This window comes from Petaurus breviceps, unplaced genomic scaffold (genome assembly GCF_028583685.1).
Source record: "Petaurus breviceps papuanus isolate PSGF00001 unplaced genomic scaffold, PetGlider_PUasm1.0 175, whole genome shotgun sequence".
In the NCBI taxonomy this organism is placed as follows: Eukaryota; Metazoa; Chordata; class Mammalia; order Diprotodontia; family Petauridae; genus Petaurus; species Petaurus breviceps.
The window spans coordinates 51,098,968-51,122,532 of record NW_027185764.1 but is presented as its reverse complement, the minus strand read 5'-3'; the positions used below and the strand labels follow the sequence as shown (position 1 = coordinate 51,122,532).

Below are 23,565 nucleotides of genomic sequence, written 5' to 3'. Positions count from 1 at the left end.
CACTGGGAGAGAAAGGTCCTGGAGGTAATAGGGAGCCGCTAGAGTTTATCGACTTGAGGAGATGACATGATTGTAGCTGAATGGATTGTTGTTTTGTTTTGTTTTTCTAAATTTTGCAACATCCATTTGTAAAGCATGTACTGTCTGCATAGCACTGCATTAGGTACTGACTGATCTCCAAAGTTTAGATGCTATTCAGTCCCTACCCACACATTCCTTAGAATCCAGTAGGGGTACAAGACTAGAACAGATAAGAGGAGAAAGCTGACCTGAGAAGTAGGAAGATGAGTTCAAGTTCCACTTAAAACACAAATACTGGCTGTGACCCTGGGCAAAAAAAAAACTAATTTCTCTGTGCCCCAGGCAGCCCTCAAGACTCTTAATGCATATTAAAACACCTTTTAAGTTTAAACCTTACAATTCATCCTATTGGCAAATATGACAAAAAAGGGAGAACTGACCAATTTGGGAGGGACTGTGGGAAGACAGGCATACTAATACACTGTTAATGGAGCAATGAAGACATCCAGCTCTTTTAGAAAGAAATTTGGTACTGCGAGTGGCCTTTAACCCAGTGATGGTATTCCTTGGCACCTACCGGAAGGAGATCAAATAAGAAGAGTAAGAATTCCCATATACAAAAATATTTATACTTAAATACTTTCTATCGTGGCAAAGAATGAGAGACTAAGGGAGTATCCATTGATTAGGGTGTGACTGAACAAATTATAGTATATTAATATAATGGAATGTTATTGTACAATAATAATGAAAAGATTCAGAAAAACAACAAACTTCTATGAACTGAGCCAGAAGAATATTGTATATAATTAGTAAAACATTATAAAGAAAAATAGCTGTGAAAGATTTTAAGAACTGTGATCAATGAAATGACCAATTATGTACTCCAGAAGACTCTAGAACAGTTGAGTTATGCTTCTCGCGGTTCCTGTCAGAGGTAATCAATTGGAAATGCAGAATGAGACACATTTTCGGACAAAGCTGATGCATCTGTTTCTTTTGCCTAACCATATATTCACTTGTTGGGTTTTAGGGGGTACAGTACATGGAGCACCTATACCTGATCAGAGGTCAGGAGGACCCGAGTTCAAATGTGGACTCAGACATTTACTAGCTGTGTGACCCTGGACAAGTCACTTAACCCAGTTTGCTTCAGTTCCTCATCTGTAAAATGAGCTGGAGAAGCAAATGGCAAACTACTCCAATATCTTGCTAAGAAAACCCCCAAAAAGAGTCACAGAGAAGGACTTGACCAAAAAAAAAAAATGACTGAACAACAAATAATCCACTTGCTATACAGGGAAGGGCTTTTATTGGAGCAGGGGGAATTGGTCAAGACAAAACAGTTACAGTAGATAGGGACAATGCTACTAAAATAAAAGGGGGGGAAAAGTATCAATCATTAAAAATCAACTCTCCTTTCTCTCTTCTGACACTGCTATCACTCTAGTAAAGATGGCCCTCACCACCTTATGACTACATTATTGCCATAGCCTGCTGGTGGGTCCACCTGCCTCAAGTCTCTCCCCGCTCCATTTTACATTCAGCCACCAAAAGGATTTTCCTAAGGCACAGATCCAGCCATGTCTCTACCCTACTCAGTAAACTCTAGTGGCTCCTGATCACCTCCAGGATCAAGTACAAAATGCTCTGCTTCTCAAAGCCCTTCATAACCTGGCCCCCTCCTACCTTTCCAGTCATCGTAATTACACCCTACTCCCTGCCATGTACTCTTCATTTCAGTGACACAGGCCTCCTGGTTTTTCCACAAACAAGACACTCTGTCTCTCGGCTCCAGGCATTCTCTGGCTGACTCCTATGCCTGGGAATGTTCTCCCTCCTCCATTCCAACTCTGACCTCCCTGGCTTCCTTCTAAGTCACAACTAAAATCCCACCTTCTATTGGAAGCCTTCCCCAACCATTCTTAATTCCAGTGCCTTCCCCCTGTTAATTATTTCCCATTTATCCTTCTTATACCTTGGTTTGTATATATTTGTTTGCATTTCACCTCCACTAAATTGTAAGCTTTTTGAGAGATGAGACTTACATTTTTTTTGTATTCCAGTGCTCAGCACAGTACCAGGCACATAGCAGGTGCTTAATAAATGTTTACTGATTGATTGATTGGATCATAATTAGTAAAATAGAAGAAAGTTTCAGAAGGGATATATAAGAGATTATTATGTAAGAGATTATTTTGGAGAGAGATGAGAGAAGTAAAAAAAGAAAAACTTGTGCTTAACACAGTGTCTGGCACATAGTAGGTGCTTAATTAAGTGCTTGTTGACTTGTATAAAGTATATTGTTATAATTGAGACAGATGGTAATAATGATGTACTTGTGGGAATGGTGATATTTATCTTCACCACAATCTAGAAGATATGTGCTATTATCTTCATTTTACAGTTGAGGAAACTGAGGCAGAGAGTTTTGCCAAGTGTGACTTAAGTAATAAGTGTCTGAAGGCCAGACTCAAACTCAGGTTTTCTTCACTTGGGCTCTTAAATCCCATGCTTTATCTACCATACCACCTAACTACCAGAAAAACTCTACCAGTAGTTGGCCATCATCATCATCGTCTAAGTAATCATTCCTAATCCCTGCCCTGAAGGAATTTATGGTTGGTAGGAGAGAGTAGATGCAACACATAAATATGGTATAAATTAGTATATTAGCCTATCAAAGGGCACTAGAGTCATCCAAAATATCAAATCACATGAGGAATAAATTAATTCCAAGTGGGAGGTATCTTATCAGAGGAGGCATCCTTTGAGGAGCTGAGTCTTAATGGGTGAAACAACAATAGGCTGAGCTAGGGAATATTGTGCATATTGAACCATGAGAGATGAGGCTCAGAGAGGGGAAAACTTGGGGTATATTCAGGGAATGTCAAGTAAGCGAGTTTTGCTAGAGGGAGAGCAGTCATTCTCAAACTCTTTCTTTCTTTTTTGCTTACAGCACAGAATCCTTTGTTGTGAGAAATTATAGCACACTGAACGTTTATGTTGGCAACACTACAGGAAAGTCAGGAAACTCAAGCATGCACAGTTTGTCTTCAGTAATAGTAGCCATTTTTGTTGAGCTTTTTCCAGTTTGAGATGATTGGGTGTATGTCATAGGCAGGGTTTGTTTATTTTTCAAATACCGTATTTATATTACATTCACTGGAAAAGCAAAAGGTATATTAAGCAAAATTATAAATTTTCTTTTCTTTTTTGTAATAAAGATTTCATGGCAACTTACTTTGAGAATGACTGGCGTAGAATCCATGAGAGTTGTTGACGTGAGATAAAACTGGAAAGACTTAATAGGGTTGGGGCCAGCCAGGTCATGGACACCCTTCTAGCCTAGTTAAGGGAGGAGAGGTATGTTATTTAGTGAGGAGCCATTGGAGGTGTTTTGACAAGATCATACCTATGTGTTGAGAGAACCAGTCTGTGTAGTAAAGATGCCTTCTTTAAGTCATAAATTTTCCATTAAAATTATCATCATCATTGTAACCAACATTTACATGACAGTGAGTGTAAATTTGCACAGTGCTTTACATTCAGTACCTCATTTATACTTTATAATAATCCTGATTAAGTAGATTTGTGTGATATCATTAATCCAATTTTTCAGATGAGTAAAGTGAATCTCATATAACTTAAGTAACTTGCCCAGGGTCACATAACTAGTGTCAGAGACAGGATTTAGAGATAGCTAGGTGGTGCAGTATATAGAGCACCTATGGATAGAGTGGAAAGATGGTACACCTGGAATCAGGAAGTCTGGAGTTCAAATCCTGCCTCAGCCACTTAGTAACTGTGTGACCCTGGGTAAGTCATTTAACCACTGTTTGCCTCAGTTTCTTTCTCTGTAAAATGGGGATGATAATAATACCTACTTCCCAGTGTCATTAGGATTAAATGAGATATCTATAAAGTGTTTTGTGAACCTGAAAGCACTATATAAATGCTACCACCACCTACTTCTACTACAAACGACAGATCTAGTCCTCACTCCATTTTAAACCGTGTTACCTTATCCAAACTTGGACCTGAATCCTGTGCTACTATCTTGTCCTAACCCTGAGGACTATAGGAATATAAATTTCTAGTGCTGTTTTCTAAGGGAGAGGAGATAGGAAGATAAGCATAGGAAATTTCTTTCCTAGGAGTAAAGGAGACTTTAAGGATAATGTCTCCTCTACCAAGCTAATATTGTTCGCCAAAAAAATTAAAGCAAATAGAGAAATTATTACACCAGTATATGGGAATAGATTTTTTTTTCCTTCAGTCACATTTTGACATTCTCTCTGCCCATTCTCCTTCCTGTATTTATAAAATCATGAAGGAGACAGATAAGTTAATGGTATATATAGTATGAAAACAGGCTGTTCACAAAGTCTCAGGATGCTAGAACTAGGGGACATCCTGGAAACTTGAAAAGAGTAAATTTAGAAGAAATGTTTTAAAGTTCTAGTTTATACTGGTAGCAATAAAGTTAATGGAATTTATTATTCCAAGAGATAGTACTCACTATATATATATATATTTAATATATATATTAAAAAAATAAAACTTTGGATGAATCACTTTACCTTTCAAAACCTCAGTTTCCACATCTATAAAGGGCTAGACTAGACTACCCTATTATTCTGTTGTTCAAAAATATGGGTTTAACTTGAGTTTAAATAAATTCATAGTTGATGGTTTCATAATAAATTATCTAAATCTTAGCAACTCTGGCTAAATTGTGAAGCAGCTATAGATAAAAAGCTATTGTGTGAGCTGTTACCTTCATTACAAAATTTTATTCGTTTAACACCCATTCTTCCATGTCTTCCTCTTTTATTTTTTTTTTTATTTGCCAACATCCATTTTGTTTTCAGTTTGTCTGAAAGAAACCTGGAGGTTTTATTGGCCTTCAAATTAAATATGAGTCAACAATGTGATATGTCAGCCAAAACCACTAATATAAACTTGTACATTCTAAGACAGAGAAGATGATAACCCCACCATATTGTACTCTAGTCAGACCACGGCTGAGCACCATGTTTTAGGAAGGAGATTGACATAAAGAATGGGAACTAGAAGATGAAGGGCCTCAAATTAGTGACATGAGGATCAGTTGAATAAAATGGACATGTTTAGCCTAGGCAAGGAGATTTAGACAGTGTGTCACCCCTCAAAGAATCAGCTTCCTTATGTGTAAAGTGGAGCCTTTACAGAGCAAGGAAAGCATTTTGTATGCTTTGAAATATAATACTTATTAATAAATACTATTGTTAATATTAACAAACCTTAGAAAACCCCCCCTCTACCCAAAGAAAAGACTTAGAGGGATTGTGATAACTATCTGCAAGTATTTGTAGGATTGTCATGTGAAAAAGGGATTCAGCTTGTTCTGCTTGGCCCCTGAGGTCATAGCTGAGAACAACAAATAGAACTTATGGAGAGGCAAACAAGTTTCCTGTAAGAAAAAAGCTTCCTAAAATGAAGAACTGTCCAAAAAGACAATGTGCTATCTCAGGGGGTCATGGGCCCCCTCACCACAGGTCTTAAACCAAAGTTCAGTGACCACCACTCACTGGGTACAGGGTGGTTTTGAGGGGATTTTTGTTCAAAGTAGGTTGGATTCTGTGGTCCCAGAGGTCCCTTCCAGTGCTGAGATCCTATAATTCTGTACATGCCTCATATATCCCAAGGACTGTGCTAAGCATTACCTTAGGGTGGAAAGATAACACAGCCCCCTCAAGGAACTGAGATACTGCTGGGATATAGCATGTGTCAAGAAATAGCTGTGTCCTGTCAGGAAAAGAATTCTGCGTTTAGAGTTAAAGAACATTGCTTCAGATCTCTGGCACTTAGTACCTGTGAGACCTTTGGCAAATTGCTTAACCTTCCTGAGCTTCAGTTTCTTCATATGTAAAATGAAAGGATTGGATAAAATAAGCTCTAGGGTACTTCAGCTCTAAATCTAGGAACATGTAATTCTTAAATCCTAAATCAATACAAGATAATTTAATGAGTTAGAAAGCACTAGTACAGGGTGGGGATAGAATTGAATAAGACTCTGAGTGGATGTGGCACATAAGAACATGGGAAGAATCAAGTCTGAGTCAAAGGCCGGGATTAGGAAAACCTGGGTAACTTGAAGGATTGGGGGAGGGGGACAGCAGATATAGGAAAGTTTGGGCAGGGGGTGAAAGTAAATAATGGATATGATTGAGTTTGTGATTCTAGGGATCATCCAGGTGGAGGTGTCCAGAAGGCAATCGGTGATGCAGGACAGGATTCAAGAGAGATTAGGGCTGGAAATAGAGATACAGGAGTCCTCTGCATAGGGATAATTGAATGGTGACTTGTTACCTCTAGGATTAAAAGCAAACTTGTCTCTTTGGCATGTAAAGCCTTGCTCGAAATGGCTTTAACCTGCCTTTCTTGGCTTTATTAAATCCTACTCTCCACAGTCTGTGATCCAGAATGACCTGCTCTTTCTTGTACATGGCATCCCATCTCTCACCTCCAGGTGGCAATTGCATTGGCTGCTCCTTGTCCCTAGAATGCATTCCCTTGCCTCTTGAGAATTCCTAGCTTCCTTCAGATTTCAGCTCAGGTGTCACCTCCTTCATGAAACCTTTCTTGACCCTCCCTTCTCCCAGCTGCTGATGCCTCCCTGAAAATTCTTTTATATTTAGTTTATATTGTGTTTTGCACTGACTTATATATGTATGTATTGTATTCCCGCAATAGAATGTAAACTCCTACAAGTTAGGACCTGTTTGACATTTGTTTTTGGATCTTCATTGCCCAGCATAATACCTGGCTGATGTAGGGGTTTAATGAATGTTTCCTGATTCACTGCTTGAATAAGAATTAAAAATTCCTTAAACATTAAAATCATTTAATCTTGGTTCCAAGACATTGTCCACTACCTCTTTGTAGAAGTGGGGGACCAGGGATGAGTGTTGATCACCTCCCTCCCAGGATTGTTATGACTGAACTGAGTTCATTTACCTGTGTAAAGTGCTTTACAAACATTATAGCTATATAAATGCTAGCTACTGTTATCATGACATCAGACTTTTTTTTCTTTATTCTAAGTAATATTTCTTTATTCTGGGAGGGGGGATATGGGGGAAACGGAGGAAACAAAAAGACATCTGTAGAAATGTATTTTTTTTTTAAATCAACATGGCTTCATTGGGAGGCAATCATGCCAAATTAACTTGATTTCCTTTTTAAAATAAGCATGCAACAAGCATTAAGCCCATATTATAAACTGGATGCCAAGAATATAAAACAAAAATGAAACAACCTGTACTTTCAAAGAATTTAGAGTTTACTAGGGTGGGGGATGGGAGGGAAACCACAGGTACACAGCTGAGAAATTACAAAATACATACAAAGTGATTTGTAGAGGCAGCATTGTCTTCTGGGAGGGAATCAGGGAAGTCCTAAAAGAGTTGGCCCTTGAGCTGAGCTTTGTAAGAAGTTAGGCATTCTAAGAGACATGTGAAATGTCGGTATGGAAAGCCAGTTTTGCTGGAACCTAGGATATTTGAAGAGAAGTCATGTGAAATGAAGTCTGGAAAAATAAGTTGGAATCATATTGTGAAGGACTTTAAATGGCAAAGGAGAATGTGTTTGATCCTGGAGGCTGTAGGGAATCAATGAGGCTTCTCAAGCAGGGGAATGGCATGATCAGACTTGTATCACCTCATAGTATCACCTCATAGCATCACCTCATAGCCATGTGGAGGATGGTTTTAGAAAAGGGAGAAGATTGGAAATAGAATAGATTGGTCTGGGTGAGAGGTGATGGGGACCCTGACCTAGAGTGGTAGTTCTATGAGAGGAGGGAAGAGGTTCAGGTAAGAGATTTATAGGGCTTGTATGTAGGGAGGACTTTGTTATCCTTCTTAGAGTTAAGTTTCTCAGGATCCATGGCCGTGGGAATGCCTAGTTTCCAGGTGTTTGATAATAACTCCCAGAATAGCCTCAAGGATTCTAGATAGTAGTTCCCAGAATCATAGTGACAGGCTACTGAGGCTGCGCCATGAGATAAGGGGTGACATAATGTAATATTTACTACACGTGCGCAGAATGACAATATCGCTAAAGTTAACCTTTGAGCTTAATGTTGGCAAGATGCTTCTTTGTTGCCATATAAAGCAGGTGGGCACTGGTCAGTGAGTGGAGAAAACCACGGGGAACCCATAGAGGAATCTGTATATGCCTCAGCTGGCCCCCGTGGAGGCTTGATGGGACTTAGGGAGTGTATAAACTGTGCCTGTCTTGATTGACCCATCAAGGGTAGTTGCCTTCCCTTCTCGACAGCCCTTTTGAGAGGGGTGATTAGGGAAAGCTGTAGGAGCTGGTTCTCCCAGCAACCATCTGAGAAGAATAAACTAGAATAAAGCTGATTATTAACCCCTCCGAAGCTGTCTGCCTGTCTGACCAAATCAAGAGTGAACCTGTTAAGAGGCTGGAGACTGGGAACTCGAGTGCCTCCTGTGTGTTACCTGTGAAACCGGGTTTAATCCCCAAAAATTTGCAGACTGATTGGATGTGGGTGGTGAAAGAGACTAAAGGGGTGTGACGCTGACTTGAAAGCTACAAACCTGGGTGATATTAAGGATGATGGTGCCCTTAACAGACATAGGAAAAAACCAGGATGGGGAGCAGATTTGAGGGGAAAGGTAGTGAGTTCTGTGGATTTTGAGGTGCCTGCAGGACATCCAGCAAAACTGTTGGAAAAATGAGGGTGATATTTAGGAAGCTATATTGGATATATAGATCTGGAGGTCATCTGCACAAGAATTCTTGAGTTCACCAAGAGAGCGCATGGAAGGAGAAGAAGAGACCAGTGGGGTCCTGAATACTGAGGGCTTTTAATAAATGTTTGATTTCTTGATTGGGGCCTGTGGTTGAGATATGATTGATGATCCAGGAAAGGAGACTGAGGAACAGCAGGCAAACCAAAATACAACCAAAAGAGGATTTTTAAGATAGTTACTATTTTATTGATTTCTTCCTTTTGGCTAAATGCAGTTGATCTACCAACCTTATGAAAATAATTATACTTCCAGAAAAGGGTGCAAGCAAGGATCTTTGGGGAATGCCAGAAGACTTATTTTCAAATGACAAATGCCTTGAACATAACAGTTTTGTGATTTCAACATAGCTCTCAGGAGGGCTTCAACTTAATACGTTACTTAGGATGTAGCAAATTTTGTTATGAAGTCCTATGCTAAATTTATAATTTGAGCCATTTCTCTTCTTCTTTTAGCTTGTCAAAATTCCTAAAAATGATCCTCCAAATGAAGTGCATAACTTTAACTTCTACTTGTCAAATGTTGGCAAAGATAACCCTCAGGGAAGCTTTGACTGCATCCAGCAAACTGTCTCAAGGTAAGTACATTTTAAATCATGAGAAGAGAAAAATATTTGTATTTATGTCTGAGACTTTTATTAAACTATAGAATGGTGGTTAGAATGCTTTAATGCTAAATCAGACTTTAAAAATTAACATTTTATATGTGTGTGTATACATGTATAGTCAATATGTTATATATACATATGCGTGTGTGTGTAGAATACCTTCTTTCAAAGCAAACAAATTGGCTACTTATTTAATATTTCTTAACATTATTTTTCTAATTAACAAAGAGCCCCCTGGAGAACTGACACCTTTTCCTTATCCATAAAACATAATTATAACGCCTCCTCAAGCTCTCTTGACTGCTCCTCAGTTTGTAACCTCTCTCTCATTTGCCCAGCTGTCCATCACAGCCCTGATATTCATAAGGTATATGGTAAACATTCTGAATGTTTTACTTTTTGTGGAGAGAAAAACGGCATTAAGAACTGAAGATCAATGTAAAGGAATAATAGACATGATTGAAATTTTGCTTTAAACCATGAGAAGGAAGGAAGGTAAAAAGCAGGCATTTATTAAGCACTTATATGTGCTAAGCTCTAGGGATGCAGATGCAAGCAAAAAAGAAAGATGACAGACACCTGCACCCTTAGAACTTACATTCTTTTTTTTTTTTTTGGAGGGAAATTGGGGGTAAGTAACTTGCCCAAGGTTACACGGCTAGTTTTTTTGTGTGGGTGTTAAGTGTCTGAGGCCTGAACTGAACTCAGGTCCTCCTGACTTTCATCTGACCTAATCAACCTAAACATCTAATATATCCATCAGTGGGAACTCTGCAACATTTATCAGCGTATTATCCTGTGATTTATATTTCATGATATACTAGGATTTTTATGATCATTTCTGATCTTTTTGTGTCTCTAAAACTTATCTCATGAACAAGATTGTAAACTTGAAGGAAAGACCCTGCGCCTTATGTTTACTCTGTCTCTCATAATCTGACCTCAGTAAATACTAGTTGACTGGATTCCTTTATTAACTTCTTTGACTAGCTCTTCTTTCTTTTCACATTTCCCTGTGTAGGGTGGTCATTCCATGTTCTTGAGCCAAAAGAAGCTATTTGGAGTTTGATTTTGTGTTTAAAGCAAGCACAAAGAAAAATGCCATTCTGAATTGTAATTATATTCTTTGAAAGACCTAGAGTGATATTTACTGGGAAGACATTAGGGAAGTCTGTCTCTGAGCAATCAGTGATTAAGAAAAAAAAAATAAGAGCCATGATAGTTTGTCATTTGTTTATTGTGATCTTTCACTTATGCTAAATCTGGCTCCTATCTTTCTTCCACATATGCTTGCTTAACTTTCTCGTTGACATTTTCTCCCTTTGCAGCTGACATTTTGTTATGTAAGTATGTGACTTTATTAGGCTAATCATTAATGGAAATTAGCCAATAGGTATACTTTGGCCATTCCATATAACATATTAGTACTGGGAAAGGAACCTCAAGACCCTGCTATTATTTTTTAAAGTATTTTTTACTTTTCTTTGTTGACTGAAATGTGTTATGAATAGCTATGGCTATTCTCATATCCTGTAATGTTCTTACCATTGATCCCAGGAATTATGAACTATTGGCCTTTGGCTTAATATATCAGCTAACTAAATTGAGCAGTATGAAGAGACTAGTCACATCCTTTTACCAGAAATTCAAAGGGACGAGCTAAAGCTTTTTGTATTGACTTTTGCGTGAAATAACTGGTCTGTCCACTGGGATTTGAAAGTATTGTTTGTTTTATATAGGGGTTTTTGGTTTCCCTTAGTGTCCCATGCCTGGAATGTTCTTCCTCCTCACTTCAGCCTCTAGGTTTCTCCGGTCTTTTTTTCTAGATTCGGCTCAAATCCACCCTTCTCTAGGCTGACTTTCTCCTTCCCCTAGCTGCCTTCGTTGTGAGATTATCTTCCATTTACAACATATCTGTTTTGTTGGTACATAGTTAAGGACCTGTCTCCTGCATTCCATTGTGAACTCCTTGAGGAAGTGTTTTTGTATTTTTTTTTTTAATATCACCAGCACTTGGCTTACTGCCTGGCTTGTAGTAATACTTGTTAATAAATACTTGTTGATTGGCTGAGACTGATTGTTAATGATCAGTGTTGTAGCTAGCACTGATATAGTTTATATTATCAGACACTATGCTAATTGCTTTACAAACGTCTCATTCTATCCTCACAACAACCCTGGGAGATAAAGGTGGTGCTATCCTCATTTTATAGGTGAAGAAACTGAGGCAAATAGAAGTTAAATGACTTACCACACAATATCAACACTTTATATTCTTATTAAATAATATTTTATTTTTTCCCCAATTATATGTAAAAATAATTTTAAGCATTTTATTTTAAATCTTGAGTTCCAAATTCTTATCTCTCTCTTCCTCCCTGAGACAGCAAGCAATCCAATGTAGGTTATACATGTGCGTTCATGTAAAACATATTTCCATGTTAGTCATTTTATGGAAGAAAACTTGAACCAAAAAAAAGAAGAAAGGTGAAAAATGATATGCTTTGGTTTGTATTAAGTACTTTCTCCACAGGCCAATAACATTTTTCATCATGAGTCTTTTGGAGTTGTCTTGGATCATTGTATTGTTTAGAAGAGCTAAGTCATTCACAATTCATCATACAGTATTGCTGTATACTCTCCTGAGTACCATATAGTCTTTTATTTTTTGAACCATATATTCTTAAAAATCCTCTACCCTTATTCTTAGTAGAACTGCCAAGGGTCACACAGCTAGTTTGTGTCTGAGGAAATATTTGAACTCAGAACTTCCTGACTTTTAAGGCTTATCATTCTATCCACTGTACCACCAAACTGTCGAACAAAATTTGACCCATAGAAATATTGCTTTAGAAAAAAAGGTTCTCCTGAAATATCTCTCACCAATTGTCACTCCATCTTGTTAGAGTTGAACATAGATGGAACTAATTAAACACAAATCTCATTTGCCTTATTTCTAGACCTGTATGTCACCTAATAAATGATGCTAACACATTTTACAAATTTTAGCACTTGGGAGGCAGTTCTTAAAACAACTTCAAAAATCAATTTCTAAGTCTATAAAACTGATTTTTTCTAAATCAACTCATAGTAATATTTTCCCTTGAATTTAATAAGAAAGTCGCATCCAATGACAGCAGAAGTTGCTTAAAGAAAGTTAAAAGAACCTGTAGCTAAGTTTAAAATTTTTGGAATAGGGGCGGCCAGGTAGCACAGCAAGTAAGAGCACCGGCCCCAGAGTTGGGATGATCTGGGATCAAATTCGGGCCCTGATACCTAGCACCACACCCAGAAATAACTGGCTGTGTAACCTTGAGCAAGTTACTTAACCCCAAATGCTTTAAAAAAAATTGGTTTTTTTGGAACAAAGTTGCTTTTACTTAAAAATGTCAAATTGTTGCCACTTATTCATTCCCTATGAGTGAGTTTTAAATGGAAAGCCAAATGTAAATTCTAATGTGCTTGAGGATCCTAGTGTAATAAAGTAGATTTTAGTGCTTGCTAGAATTTTGTCACCAACTATTTGCAAATTAAAATTTAAGATACATCTCACTACTCAACTCAGTGCCTGTAAAGAGAGAGTTTATTAAGTCATATTTAAACACAGACTTCATTTCAGGTCTAGTAAGAATCAGGAGTAGAAGATTCTTTAGAACACATGGCACTCATGTTGCCATAGACCTAAGGAACCCTATATGACTCTACCCATTCTGTTCGGGTACAAAAGAAGAAAATGTTAGAAATTAAAGGAAGAAGATACAAGAATAGAATAATTCTAAAACTCTAGGTTGCCTCTACCAACAAAAAATAAGTTTGAAATAGTCATCTCTTACAAAGCTACTTTGTTATTCTGCAGTTCTGGTGCCTCACAGCTCAATTGCCTGGGATTTATACAAGATAAAATTACAGTATGTGCAACAAATGACTCCTATCAAATGACAAGAGAACGAATGACCCAGGCAGAAGAGGAATCGCGTAACCGAAGTACAAAGGTTATAAAACCTGGTGGACCATTTGTAGGTGTGTATATGCTTCCTTTTTTTTTTTAACCCCTCTCATAAAGAGGAATTGAAGTAGCTTAGGTTGCCATGTATAAATTCCACTTCCATTATTAATTTATTAAATCAAAGAAGTTGGTTGCCAGGAAAAATGGGTGTGCAAATATGAAATAGTTCCATGTTATCTTGTGAAATTTATTCCATAAGAATACTATATTGGTTTTTTTTTAATTTTTGAAAGTGATTTTTTTGTTCACTTCATTTATCCCAAACTATTCCTAGTCTGTATTGCTTTACAAAGTATCTCCTGAGATCTGAGAAAGTTGACAGAGGAGGTTGGAACTGTGCTCTTCCTTGCCACCAGAAAATAAAATTTTAATAATGAAAAAATGTTTGGATGGTTCTTGTTTTACAGTTTGATAATTATTTTTAGAATAAAAAATTTCCTATTAGTGGAATTTTTTTGTTTGTTTAATAACCCACTATTACAGACTTTTCCTTATATTTGCAGTTGGTGCTTAGAAAGGAATTTTGTTTTTCCTTTCCAAGAGGTACCCATTACAAAGCCTCAGGGTGCAGGCACTAAAAGAATGAAATTTAATTACTCTTTAGTATTTTAAGCTGTCATCTAGTAGTCTGGTGCTTTTTCCATATTTCCGGCAAGAGAATGGCTAAAAATTCAAGCTTTATTAATTCTACTCCACATTACCACCAAAACAAGAGACTGTAAGAGTGGCAGAAAGGTAGATTTGTTGACTGTCTCCTATTTTGTCTTGACATAGAGAAAGGAGTAGATGTTTATCAGACCTAATTTGGTCTATTAATTCTTATGACTGTTAATATATCAGGAATCAGATGAACCCTTTGTCAGTTTTAAACAGCACAAGCATACTTTTTTAAAAAGTGACTATTATTAATTTCAAAACTTAAATTCTAGCAGTGACAGCCTCTCTGAGGACCAAGCCCCTTAATCTTTCCATGGCCGAGTATAATTCTGCTTCTGTGTTTTTCCTTCTATGTGTGAGCCAGCTACAATGCAATCAGTGTTTAGAAACTACACTTCTGTCATTAATAGGCACTTTTTTGGAACAAGGCCAATGCTCCTGGGAACTAGTGCTTAGCTTAGATACACTTAGTTTGGTTTAACAACAATTCATAACTTCCCCAGGTGTCTGTACACATAGGACCAAGTTCTCTCTTCAGTAGGCAGACACCAAAGAGCATTTTTTTCCTCTTCTAATGAGTGAAATAACAATCTTTTATCACCTTTCTTATCCTTTATCCTCAAAATTAACTAAATTAAATTTATGTACCAAGTGTCCTAATCTTGCTGCATTATTTTTAAGATTCACAATATAGTGTTTATTTCATTTTAAATTATCTCTGATCCTCTTCTAATTTGATGGAGCAAGATTATCTAAAAGTTTTAGAGACAGATATTGTAGATCACTTCTTTATTCAGCATGTCCTAAAAATGTTATCATTGAAGTTCACGTGAAATATATTTTAATTTTGTAAGGAAATGGAAAAGGTGTTGGGTCTCTGGGACAGGAATGCCAGCAGGGAGGGGGGACAGGGAAGGTGGAAGTAGAATAGAAATCAAATTAAGAATTTCTTCCTCTGGCAAAGTCAGTTGAAATTGCTTTGAAAAATGTTTTGATTTATTATAAAACAGAAATCAATTGGGAGTGGAGAGAGACTGAAGGAATATTGTTTCTCATAAGAGATGGTTTTCTGATTAAACCCTTTGACTTCACGTCAAAATGGTTTAGAGGTAGGTTTTAAATAGACTTCAGCTGCTGAAGAGTTCTTATCTGTCTAATAGTCCTTTGTGGTTTAGCATGTGCAGGACTTGAAACACCTAGGTTCCTACAAACCACATAGTATAAGTTCAGTACTATGTAATGGTACTAAAAAGTGACCAAGTTATTTTCATCCTTTTAAAAAAAGGGGAGGACATTGTAGCTTGGTGTCACTGGTGGCTGAGCTCCATCCTTCTAGGAGATAACTAAATCTCAGGAGATTTGAGGTTTTTGAGTGTCCCCGATACAGTGAAGATCCACGAACAATGTGTCTGCAATGTATAATGTACTATTTTTAGTCATGACCAACCATTCCAGACATAGAGTTGTTGTCTACCTTGCTATTAAAAATTTCCTTTGGTAACCTTTCCTAGGACCTCAATTAGGTCATTCTTCTCTTAGAGTTAGAAATTTGTAACATCTTCCTGGCATCTCTCAGATAAGCCCCCCTCTCTCCTCTGATATTGCCATCACCCTGGTGCAGGCTCTTATCATTTTACACCAGACTATTGTGAGAGCCTGCTTGTTAGTCTCCCTGCCCTAAACCTCTCCCTACTTCAGGCCATCTTCCACCCAGATGTCATATTGAGCTTCTTAAAACTCAGGATCTGACCATGTCACCTCCCTGTTCAGTAAACTCCAGTGGCTCCCTATCACTGCTATCAAATAAAAAAGGCCCAGTTTGGCATTCAAAGCCAACTTCCTCCTAGCTATCCATTTTTCTTACACCTTTCTCCTCTCCTCTTCTCCACCCTCAGCAATCATAAAGCACTGGCATCCTTGGTGTTTCTCAAACAAGATGCTCCATCTCTGGACTTTTTTTATGAGCTGTCCCCCATGCTTGAAATAATCTTCCCTCCTCTTCAGGTCTAAAATCTCACCTCTTTCAAGTAGTCTTTCCTGATGCCCTTCAATGTTAGTACCTTCCCTCTACTAACTTTTCAAGCTTTTTCCTCATCCTCATTGAACCGACTACTTACCATCACCCATACAATATTCTTTCATGTTCTTAAATGCTATTGTTACAGCTTTCCTCAGCTTTTCTTCTCCAGGCTAAATGACCTGAAGTCCTTTTAACCTTTCTTTGTATGGCTTATGTGCCAACCCTCTAATCATTTTCATTGCTCTCTTCTGAATCCTCTCCAGTTCTTCTCATCTCCGAGTTCAAAACTGGACAGACTGCTTCAGTAAAGGTCTGATCTTTATTATAATGCTTTTTTTAAGAGGTCTGTATTCCCATCTCATTTATATTCAATTCTTATGGCATCATATCTCTTTCAGTCATTTCTCTCTAATTATCTTTTCTCATCTTCCCGTTTCAACCAATTTGTCCAGGTTATTTCAGATTATTTTCTTTTCTTAAATGCTAGCTAACCACCCAGATTTTGTCATCAGTAAATAGTCCTTGACATAAAATAGAATGCCCCTTAATTGCTATACCTTGGAAAGGCAAGTTCAAAGTCAATACAATGGTACCTCAAAAACCAAAGATATTTTTCACAGAAAGTCCCTCAGGAAACAAAGAGGATTAGAGAAAGTTTTGAAGCCCAGGAGTTCAGTCTCCAATAGGGGACTTTACAAAGTGAACCAAAGCATATAAGATAGTTGCACCTGGGGCAAGGGAAACACCAGTGCATTGTGGTCTTCTGGACTGTTGCTTCCGTATCACTAAGTATGGAGGCTCGTCCCTCAGAGGCAAGAGTGACCTCTCTAGATTGACAGGCCTGGGAATCCACAGTTTGAGTGAGAGAAAAGGATAATTGTTAGAAAGCAATCCACATTCTTGTTCCTTCTATAATATTTCTACTTTTAGTAATAAAGTTTCCCATGAGTACATCTTTGTCGTATGTGCTCTTTGTTAAATCATAGCTCCTTTTACCAGTCATCCAAATTTCTTATTCCTTTAAGAGGAAACTAATCTGTGTTGGTTTTTATACGCTGTCCATGTGATATGATTAATGCTTATAAGCATATTTTTATATAGTAATATATTCTGTGTTCATGTTCTTGGCTATTAATTTATCTGGACAAGTAAATATGGCCAATATAAATTCCAAGAGTATACTTCCCATTTCTACCCTTTAAAATAAATATGTCAGGGTGGCTAGGTGGTGCAGTGAATAGAATACTGGCCCTGTAGTCAGGAGTACCTGAGTTCAAATCCAGCTTCAGACACTTAACATAAAAACTAGAAGTGTAACCTTGGGCAAGTCACTTAACCCCAACTGCCCTTCCTCCCCTTCCAAAAAAAGCAATAAATAAATAAAATTAATATGTCAGTGGCGTTTGTTTATATACTTGTATGCATTTCTTTTTGTTTATATATTTTTGTTGCCTTCCAAAAAAATTAAGGTCGTATAACCTACCTAAGTGCTTATATGCTCATTGAGCTGTATAGTGTTAGAGTTTAAAGCATCTCCATACTACTCTTGATCATTGTTATTTAAGTCCAACATTAGTTGTGTATTGGCAAAGCCGATGTCTTTTATTCCTCCTTCTTCCCCCGCCCCCATCAGAAAATAATTTCAAAAGGCCACTTGGCAATACTTTCTCTCTTTCTGGGACATTTTTGTCTCTGTTTCAGCTTGCTTATTTGATAGTTAGACATGGTGAATGCATCTTTTACTCTCCATCTCATATTGAGTAGAAGATCATCAAGCTCTTGGATACATTGTATTAGGTATCCAACTTAATATAGTGAAATATAGATTCAGATGAGCAGTCCCCAGGTCACACAACACAGTTAGATCCACTTGCCACCAGTTATATAACGAGCTCTAGGGATTGATTAGAAGTTGGATCTGGAAAGAGAATTAGGTTCTCCCACAGGTTTCATTATAGGGACTTTTCTGAGGTTAAAAAAATGTTTTCCCCACACCACCACCACCACCCTTTGTACTTACTGCTTCCTGCTTTATTTCTCGGCCTGTTATATAAATTACTAATGCTCTCTTTCTTCCACGTTGTTTTTCCTGAATTGAATAGGAAATTAAGAGTGGGCAAAAGGATGTGGCAGCTCCTTTTATTCACTTGCTCCATATGAAAGGTCGTCGTTTCAAACTAGGCAGTTGGTTGTAACAACTAGATCAAGACAAATGTAAAATTAGACTAAGGGGAAGGGCCCAGGTTACCAGGCCAGCACTAGGCCCCTACTGAGACCTTTCTACTATGTCACTACCCTGAAAATCACTGCTGTCCCCTCCTAACCAAACCCCACTGCCAGTCCTCAGTGAAGATAGTGCCATGAGGAGAGATAAAGCTAAACCAGGACCCTGGCCTCTGGGCCACTCTGAGGAAGAAGGAGCATGTTTATTAGGAGGGGATGAAGCTAACTGCCATGCAGTGACAAAAGTATTGCCACTTTTTATGCTTGTTAACATTTATCTTCCTCTTGACCATGAAGCTTGTAACAGTTTACTTTTAGTGTAGGATGTGCTTAGCTAAGATTAAGGGTGGAAAAGTGTGCTCTTATCATTGTTCGAAATTTAGCATTTATTTCCAAAAACTCCAATAATCTCTAAAGTTAGGTGGGAAAGTAAAAAAGAGATTTTTTTTAAGCCACAATTCTTCCCCATGGCATCCTTTAGTACAGACCTGCTTAAGCCCTTAGACCTTACCACCTTTCTGTTGAGGGTCTTTGTTGTATACTTTGAGGCATGGCTTTTCCAAGTCATCATGTCCAGATACTAAAATGAAAAGTAATTATTGTAGAAAGAGATTCTTTAAGATCATTCAAACTTAACTTTGGTCAAGATAACAAAAAATGGGCCATCTCTCCATGCTATCTCTTTTCTTTACCCTGTCTGCTCTAACCTCACTTATAAAGAAGCTACTGACAAGGTCATTTAGAGCTCTCATTGAAGACTCTAGCATTAATTTTTCCTTCTGAAATATTTGAAGCCAATTAATCTTATTTGTAATTCAGTGGTCCAGTATGTTGGACTTTGATTTTAATAATCCAAACAGCTAGTTAACTAAGGAGCATAGGTATGACCACTCTGTAGTTACACAGCAAGGTTTGGGGGAGGGGAATCAAAACTGGATGAGCCCCAGATACACACAAATCACAGTAAGAGGCTTTTTCCCAAAAAAAAAATTTTGCTCAATAAATTGTTTACTTAATCTACAATGCCCATTTTAGCTATGCTGTCTGTATTTGGAAGACATACTTGTTGAATAATCAGGAAAAAAAGCAGAGTTTAGTGAGATTTAGGTTCTTATATCGATGTGATCTGCATAAAAATAGTGGGAAAGGCCTCCTTTTTCTCTTTGCCAAGACTTGAACTACTTACCATCCTTCCATTGCTGAGGGATAGAGATCCATCTATTTGGCCATTTCTGAAATTTTTGTTTGAGCTTCCAAAATTTCTAGCTCTACCATTGATAAGAACATATAATTAGTGTGCTTTTGGTAAAAAGGTTGACTTAACATATACATAACTGTCATTTAGCTAGCCCATTCTCAATATAGGCTAAAACAATTTTTAGTAATCTTACCATGTGATTTTTCTAGATTTATGTATAGCACAGAGAAAAGCAAACTGTACAATTGTAAGTTGATATTTTCATAGGCAGTCCTATTTTTTGTTCTGTGTAGGAATTCTTTGTAAATCATCTTTGCTGATAATTATTAAGTTCATTTTTTAAAAAAGAAAGACTATTGAACTGGGAATAAGGAGTTTTGGTTATAACCTTGGCTCTAGTCCCTTTGTGACTTTGGGCAAATCACTTTAATTTTCTGGACCCCAGGAATTGGACTAATTTTACCCCATTAAGAGTTCATCTAATGAATGAGTCTAGCTGAACCTGACAGAAATTCTTGAAACTTACTTTGAATTATTATTTGCCTCAGTAATATGTGTGTGGTGTCATCCTCAAAACTCAAAAGTAAACAGTTAATTGCAAAATCCTGCTCTCTCACATTCCAAGTGCTTCTTCACCTTTTTTAGAATTATCAGGTTCCAGATAAACATTGCACTGGCAGAACTAACTTTATGAATTTGGGTGGGGGGGGGGAGGGGGTTGGAAAATTCCAAAGTCTGAAATGTGAAGAATACTGACAGGTGCTCATCATAGCGTGTAGACACTGAGGGCTGTCTTTTCCACTGGATCTAGGTAAAAGAGTGCAAATTCGGAAAGCACCGCAAGTTGTTCCCGATGCAGTACCTGAGAGGAAAAGGTCAACTCCTATTAACCCTGCAAATACAATACGAAAGATCCACTTAAACAACAGTGTTTCTCAGCGGCCCTATAGAGACAGGGTGATTCACCTTCTGGCACTGAAGACATACAAGAAGCCGGAGCTACTTGCTCGATTACAGAAAGATGGCGTTAATCAAAAAGACAAGAACTCCCTTGGAGCCATCCTCCAACAGGTGAGACCAGTTTTATCTGTGGTCGTTCCTTCATCTTCTAGAGAGAGATCCTCACCTTCAATTAAGATGGCTTGTTCCTCTTTAAAACAGAACTGTCAGGCTCAGTTTAGGAAAGGGACAGTTTAGAAAATAGAGCTCACTTAGGCAAATTGGAACTTTTGCAGGCTAGCCATTTAATTCATAAATGAAATAAAAAACTTGAAGTTATCATCTGGATGGTCTAGACTAAAAGAATAGTGCAGGCCTCGTATTTGAAGTGACTACTGGAAAGGCCTGCCTTCTTGAACCCAGAGTCAGGACATTTGCAAGGTTTTAAGCAATTCATTTAACCTGTGACCTGAATTTGAATCCCTGGCCTGCCATTTAATTAGCAGAGTAATCTAGGGCAAGTCACTTACTCTCATTGGGCTACAGTTAGTTTCCTTATCTGTAAAATGGGAGTGATGAGCCTAAATGGCCTCTAAGACCCCTTCTGTCTCTAAATTATGATCTAGAAAATGTAAGCAAGACAGAATATTTTATACTTTTTAATTGAATAATAGTCTCAGTTTCCATTGAGTAGACACAAAATTGACAAATTGTCTAAATTTTTATATCATTTTTTGAGTTTTGGCTAAAATAGATCTTTAAAATTACAAATCAATTTAGAATATGGGTTATATTGATGATTTTATTGCTGTTCTTATCCCCCTTTCTATTAACTACATGTGCCAGGCTTCATTTTTCTACAACCAAAACATATATTTAGGTTATGAATTGGGGGAGAACTTGAAGTGACCATTAGTGGTTCTTACAACAACATAATCAGATTTGAGTCTAGTATTAGAATGTTAATTCTTAAGTTGACAGTATTAGCCTCTTAATTTATGAAACTATTCAAGTCTGAATAGCATTCAGACCTTTGATTATGGTTATGGGTGTGGAACTTGTTATCTATCCTTTGTTTTTTCTAAAAACAGTTTCACTTTAGGAGTAGCTATTAAGTTTCACTAAAAACTTTAACAGGTTTTAATCTATTATTCTGAAGACTAAAAACTTTTTATTCCCTCATTGAATGTCTAATATGTTCATGGCATTATCTACTAAATGATATGCAGAATTAGAGAAGAGATATTGATTTGTCCCATCTTAGCATGTATATAATCATATCTTCAGGTATCAGATGATTTGAGTATTTTGAAAAGCAATCCAAGAAACAAAATCAGTTTAAGTTCATAAGACAGCTCTTCAAGGGAAGGGTGTGTACTACAGGCAGGTTACAAATCAAACAAAAATTATTGGAGTACAGAAGTGACACTCTAATAGGAGTGACAAAAGGAATAAGCATGGTGTTGATAAGCCTCAAGTATGGTATATTTGTATACAAAGATGTCTTAAAGTCTTGGGCATGCATTGATGAATAGAGCATTTGAGGGAGTTGTTTGAGGATTCCTGATATATGGGGACCCCATATTATGTGATTCTTGACTATTCTGACTTCCTTGAAACCATAAGGTGCAATAATAGTAGAAGAGCCTAGGCAAAACAGAGATAGAAGAAATTCATAGGAAAATAATTTCCTCTAAAGTAGCTGTGTAAACCTCCCATCCTCCCTCTCAATGCACAGCAATATTGATTTCATCTTAGTGCCTTTCCTAAGTAAAAGTTCCTTGAGGGTAGAGCCTGATTCAATTTTGTCTTTTTGTCCCCAATGCTTTACAATGGATAGGCACTTAAACAGTGTCAAATTATAACTAATTGAATTAAATCTAGTATCTGTTAAAATTTCACTGCCTTCCCTTTCTCTCTGATTTCCTTGGAAATGGATGGGAAGCTTGCCCCAAATGACACATAAAGGACGGAAAGAGAAAGATGAAGGATTGTCCACAAACTGGTTAATCATCTCCTGAGTAATAAAGTTGAAAAGCTGCCTAAACTAATCCTGTTCCTCCTCTGCCAATAGGGATGTTTGCTGATTTGTTGCTCAACCTGATTATTACAAGTCATCCTTTGAAAGTTGTTGTTAATTCAGGGAGTTGATAGCTTCTCAAACTAAACTGCAACTGAGATGATTATGCCTCAATTTAAAATTAGCTTAATATTTTTGGAAACTTTGATAACTTGTTCCTTATTCAAAAAACATGTATGACTTTGTTCTTAATTTTACCTTATAACTCTATAGAAAATATTCTTGTGTGTCTATTTTCCTGCCACAGGAAAAATCAGCTCAAATGTTAAGGCCAGGCTTATACTTAGAAAGGGAAGAACTGAAGCAACTATCTTATAATTCAACCCCAAAGCAATCTTCAATAGCCAGATAATCAAAGCAAAAATATCATTGGGTTTTCCTACTCAAATTATCTGGGCTTTTAGATTAGCTTTCCATTTTGCTTTACTAGAAGAATATACTTAGATTTAACCTTTTTTTTTTTTAACCTGGACTTGTGATTTTATTAATGTGGAAACTCCTTTTACCAATGTAGGATATCAGCACTCCTTCTATAACTTACACTCTTAAGAAGTTGCCCTGGGTAATGAAAGGTTAAATAATTTTTCAGCAATTACACAGCCCAGGGTATTTGAAAGGCAGAACTTGCATCCAGGTCCTCCTGACCCCAAGGTCTACCTTCTCCCCACAGTGCTTTTATGCTTCATCGTTAAAATAACTGGTTTCATTTTCAAAAGATAACATCAAAAATGATGATACTCTTCAAACCAAATAAAGGTTTAAAATCATCTAAGCATTAAAAAAAATAAAGAGATAAAATTTTGTTATACTATTTAGGACAATATCTTCTTTTCCTGTGAGTGAAAATGAAATTTCTACTATTAATAACCTGAAGGTTGTTAACCATTCCATAGAGGCATGTCACTCTAACTTATTAATTATACTTCAGCTTCCATCATGGCCTGAATGATTTTGGTGCTGAATCACCCTGTGCCTGTCGCAGCTAGTGGTTG

At 37.3% G+C, this 23,565-nt stretch overlaps 1 protein-coding gene across 1 annotated transcript in view; it reads left to right on the top strand.

Moving 5' to 3' along the window:
- ELL2 (elongation factor for RNA polymerase II 2) overlaps window positions 1–23,565 on the top strand; it is a 93,643-nt gene that overhangs the window by 48,584 nt on the left and 21,494 nt on the right. Inside the window, exons 3-5 of the mRNA XM_069085143.1 lie at window positions 9,299–9,420; window positions 13,307–13,470; window positions 20,366–20,625. Coding sequence (XP_068941244.1) covers window positions 9,299–9,420; window positions 13,307–13,470; window positions 20,366–20,625 — 546 coding nt within the window. The remainder of the gene's footprint in view (window positions 1–9,298; window positions 9,421–13,306; window positions 13,471–20,365; window positions 20,626–23,565) is intronic.